The following is a 5,323-nucleotide window of genomic DNA, read 5'->3' on the forward strand; positions in this document are numbered from 1 at the left end:
TCTCTTGAAAAAGTGCCTGGTCAAGTTCAAGACATTCAGCTCACAATAGCAATGAATCAATCAACCAACCAACATGGTGTGTTTTGCTTTGCATACTTGAACTATAAAGATCGACCTAAACCCTAAACCCAAATTACTGGGAGGTCATTCATAGATCGAATTAAGACTGGTTACTTCAAATTTAGTCTATTCAACACACTTGCTAGTTACAAACTTGAAGTTAATCGTATAAAAGAATACCTTTATCCCATGGAGTACTGCCACATAACTCAAGGCTACAATAATAGAAAATTTATTTTTAGGTTTTAGACCAAATGTTTCAGTGTTTTTAGGTTGAGTGTTCTAATATACTAACAGCATATCATCAAACTGGCTTTTCTGAATATGAAAATAAGTTGCTATACTTTGAATGGCTACTTGCAATGTGCAATATTGTCAGATTTCTCTCTGGATGAAATATTATAATTACCTAGATGCATTGAAATGGCACATATTTATTCACAATAATAGCGACATTATTATGAGGCAAGTGCAACAGGGATATGAGATCATATTCCAATTCATTCATCACCAGGATAAGTGGATAACCTGACCATCCACGAAAGAAACAAGAAAAATTAAAAGCAAAGTAATACAAAACAGAGTATACAGCGAATTGCTGGGAAATTACATTATATATGGTCCACGAAAGGAGGTGCACAACACAATGTCTGCAAAACTCTCAGAGAAACAGATGTTTCTACTAGGACAACACTAGTTTTGCATCTCCCAAAATAGAAGCAAGGACTGCTAAACCTAAGACTTTCACCACTCCATAATGCATAAAAAGAACAGCAAAATTCCCCAGATGTACTTTGATGAATCTCAAAAAGTCAATGGCTCTTGTGACGCTTCGAATTTGTCTTTCCAAATGCCGCTAATCGATCATCGGATATCTTTAGGTCAGCCTTACGACGCTTCCTTCTTTCACTCCTGGTAGTCTTTTTCTTGTCATCTGTTGACTCTTGCCCATTTGCCAGCCTGTCTTTCTCTGTTTTTGAAGAACTAGGGCCGCCTTCCTCAGACCTAGATTTCTTGCCAGATTTGTCCTTCTTCCCTTCCTTCTTCTGGCCTCCAAGGATCAAATCCTTGCTCTGCCTCTTATGATGTGTAACCTTCCATTCATCCTCTCTGTAAGGAGCTAGCTTCTTAATGGAAACATACTGGTTCAAATCCTTGTCATCTACTGTCAATATATCATAGGCACTCAGACCAAAACTGTTGGGCTTAACCTGTTTATACTTGAACCGAGTCTTGATATCTCCAATAGTGTCCTCATAGTCTAACTTGTAGTACTCTTCCATCTCTTTCTCAAGCTCCACCTTGTCTTTGAGGGAGATCTTCCCTTTTGCACCTTTCGCATCAGTGGCAGTAGACTCTTCCTTTGACTGGTCACTAGCCCAGCCCTTAGGAAGCCCAAGCAATTCGTCTTCTTTGTCAAAATTCGGCTTCTCCAAATCCATCTCCTCACCACTTCCAAACTCAGGATCAACATCATCAGCCTCATAGTAAGTGTCATCAAACATCTCCTGCATTTTCTTGTCATAATCCTCTGGATCAAAATCCTCCTCCAAGTCATCAGCACCAAGCTTACAAGCAGCATCACCTTCAATCCCAGCAATCATTCGGATCCTCTCAAGCTTCTCTGCAATCTCTTTCTTCTTCAAATTCTTGAGATGCTTCAGCTCCTCTGCCTGCTCTTGCTTAATACGGGCCATCCTCTCCTCTTTGCTCTTGCGCTGCTGCTTCCTGCTGCTCTCCTTCTTCCTCACCGACCCCTCAACAACTCTTGAATGTCCCATTACCCGGTCTGCCACCACTGCCCCTGATGCCATGGCCTCCTCATGCCGGTAACTATAACCATGTTCATATTCTTCCTGAATCTCGAGCTCCTCTTCATCATCTGACAATTCCTGGATATCATCCAGATAGGACTTCCTCTTCTCTGCCTCAAGGTACGGCCTCTTAAGGAAAAATTCCTTCAAGAACTTGTCGTTCTCATCCAGCTCCTCATCCTTCCCAAAGACCTCACCAGCAAGCTCCTTGGTCTGCTTCTCCTCCTCATCCTCCTCCGCTTCGTCACCAGCCCCTGCTCTAGCCTTGGGCTTCACCTGGAACAAATCATCGTCGTCGTCGCCATCGCCTAATACTTCTTTCTGTGCCTCAAGGAAAGCCTCCAATCCCTTCTTCTGCTGCTCGTCATAGGCGATCCTCTCGAACTTGCTGCTGCTCCGGCTGGACTGCGCTGCGAACTCGGGGCCCTCCTCGAGTAGGTGGCGGGCATTGACGTCCTTGAGGTACAGAGGCTTCTCCTTCTTGGCCTTTCTCTTCCCCTGCTCGGACTCTTCTTCCTTCTCGGCGTCCTCAGCTTCTTCGCCGCCCTCCTCTTCCTCCTCCGACTCCGAGTAGACCTTGGCGTCCTTGTCGAGGATGCGGGGGTCGCCGCTGCGGATGCGGCGGATCACCTCGAACACGCGGCGGTCGACGAGGCGCGAGGCAATGGCGGCCTCCTCGTCCTCCTCCTCAGACGACTCCGACTCCGACTCCGACTCGTCGTCGTCAGAGGCGGGGACCAGGCCCTGCTTCCTGCGCTCCTCGAGGCGTTGCAGCGCCTCCCGCCGCTTGTTGTGCTCGAAGCGGCGCGCGTACTCCTCGTTGATCTGGATCTTGGAGAGGTCCTCCTCCCCGCCGTCGGAGTCCTCGTCGGACCCCGCGAGAATGTCCACCGGTTTCTTCTCCATCTCCTTCTCCTTCGACTTCTTACCCTTCCCCATTCTCTCCAGCGACCCCCTCAGCAGCGCAAGCGGAAGGAGGGTGGCAAGCAAGGGCTGGAGGCCACAAGGCGGCGGGCGGCGTGGCAGGATGCTCGGGTTAGGGTTTAATAACGATGGAAACGACACGGGCTGGGGCTATATCGGGAGCGCAACGTTGATAAACTGGGCTGGGCCTCATAGAATGGGCTGACACTACTTCAGAAGCCCAGGTGTAGCAAGACGATGAAGATGGAGCCGTACCGTAGAAGACTAGAAGACGTCGCTCTCGCCACCGCGCGGCTCCTCTCGGATGCCGCTGCTCGCGGGTGGACAGCAGAACAACGTTTCTCGCCACTTCCCTCGCGTGCGCAGGACGAGGACCCTCCGCTCGGAGCGGGGCAGACGAAACCAAATCTAGCTGTGCCCAAACAACGGAATGGGATAGGAGTATGTAACCCAAACCATAACCGGCCCCCTTCGTATCCCAATCAATTTACTCTTCCCTTACCCACACCCACACCTGTTGTAGAACATACCGACTCTATTCTATATGGATAGGAGAAGATGGAATTCTAATCCTAGTATGTTTATATGTGAGCTTTTATCAAACTCTTAGATCTTGACAGGACTATATATACTCTCTCTATATATAGTTGGCTATAAAATAAGTTATTCTGTAGCCACATCCATTTACGATAATTTTATATACTAATTTACGATAATGTCAATACATATTTACGATAGTTGGGATAACACGTAGAAATATTTACCATAACGTTATAGTAAACCACTTAGTAAGGAGTTACTATAATCTCATAAATTAACATAGTAATTATCATAGCTCAAACTGGTTACAGAATAAGTTATTTTGTAGCTAGCTATATATATATATGTGTGTGTGTGGTGGGGGAGCTCTATGTTGTAATTATCAATATTGAGAGGAAAAAAGAATATTATCCCTATCTCTTGTGTCTATGTGCTGTAATTCTATCTATTATATTAATCATGAGGGATGGAGAGAAAAATGTTCTAACCGCTGACAATATGTTTTATAACACGTTATCAGCACGATAAGCTATATGTCAACATCGTCGTTGAAGCCGTCGTCGATCTTCGATGCCGACGCTTGTACCGTCGACGTCTCACGCCGCAACTACTTCGACGACATCGACATCCAGACGTTGTTAGTTGAACGGATCTAATACCTCTACCTGCTACCGATCTGCACTACGATAACATCCACCGTTGTCGTCAAGCGGGCCGATCTACGACAATGTTAACGCTCTACGCGGTATGTATCTACTAACCACTGTCCTACGCGACATGTAAAGTAGATGAATTTGACATCCATACAAGGTACGATCCAAACGTTAGATCGGAGGACTCAGCCATCGAACTAGGCTATTTTGTTCACTCTGTTTGATGTACGAGCAATAACACGATTATCGGTCTGTTCGCTGGTTAGTTTCTGGGCTGGTTTGAGCTGATTGGTGCTGGTTTATTGTGAGAGGAAAATATTATTGGCCGGCTGGTTTGGGCTGGCTGAAACCAACCAGCGGAACAGATTGTATATACACTTGCATGTGTATACGATGAGGTGATCTGTACGTCACCACCTAAAGGTACACGTATCAACATATTGTACGAAAACATACATGAAGCATATCTGAAATCCAAAGTTGGAGTTTGTCTCTATCTAGACTATGATGTATCGCCGGTCCGCCGCTCAATGAACCTGTGCGGCATTGGATCTGAAATTATCACCACTGCTTGTCGCCGCATCGACCGCACACCATCGTCATTGCTGTGCTTATAACCCATGATTTATTAGTTAATGAATAGTATATTTCTCTCACATTAAACCAGTCAATAGTACTTTTAGTCATGGTTTAGAGCAAGACTAATAATACAGCCGGCTTGCTGGCTGTAAGGTTCCTTACAGCCTTCTCTTAGCCCACTCATATAGTAGTTGGCTCTTTACAGTTAATACATGGCCCACTTATCTCTCTCACAGACTTTCTTGGTTTTTGTGCCCAAGCCGGCTGTAAGATTACAGCCCGCTTCTCCTCTCTCTCCTCCCCTCTCTCCTCCACCTCAGCATTTAGTTGGCTTACAGCCTACTATTATACTTGCTCTTATAAGCTAAACCAGCCCAAACAACACAGGGCACTAGAACTCTAGAGGCGATTTCAAGAATACTTGACTGCATCCAAGCCACCTCACCACCGGTTCGTCATCAGCAATCGCTGTCCCGATCTCGGATTGGATTAAGGCACTGGACAGTCAGTCAACACACCATGCGCTGGTTTCACCGGCTACTGCTCAAGTCAAGTCCTACTTTAGATAGCCGGCAAGAAGCTGGCGACCGCCTGACCGTGCTTTGTACTACGAGCCGTCGTATGGCAACTGCCGTGACTAACGCTACATGAAAAACTCGAAGCTCGTTAGCTCGTTCGGTTCGTGGCTAGCTCGACTCGATTCGGCTCGGTTTGTTATTATAACGAGTCGAATTGAGTTAAGATTTTAGCTCA

General features: G+C 46.2%; 1 protein-coding gene across 1 annotated transcript; it reads right to left on the reverse strand.

The window, feature by feature from the left end:
- Positions 1-563: 563 nt before the first annotated feature.
- On the reverse strand, positions 564-2,902 carry LOC136527804 (protein kri1-like). Its single transcript, XM_066520650.1, has one exon. It carries the CDS (start codon positions 2,811-2,813, stop codon positions 873-875), a length of 1,941 nt encoding a protein of 646 aa, XP_066376747.1. The 5' UTR covers positions 2,814-2,902; the 3' UTR covers positions 564-872.
- Between the last annotated feature and the right edge of the window lie 2,421 nt (positions 2,903-5,323).

The sequence above is a fragment of the Miscanthus floridulus genome, chromosome 19 (genome assembly GCF_019320115.1).
Source record: "Miscanthus floridulus cultivar M001 chromosome 19, ASM1932011v1, whole genome shotgun sequence".
NCBI classification, from domain to species: Eukaryota; Viridiplantae; Streptophyta; class Magnoliopsida; order Poales; family Poaceae; genus Miscanthus; species Miscanthus floridulus.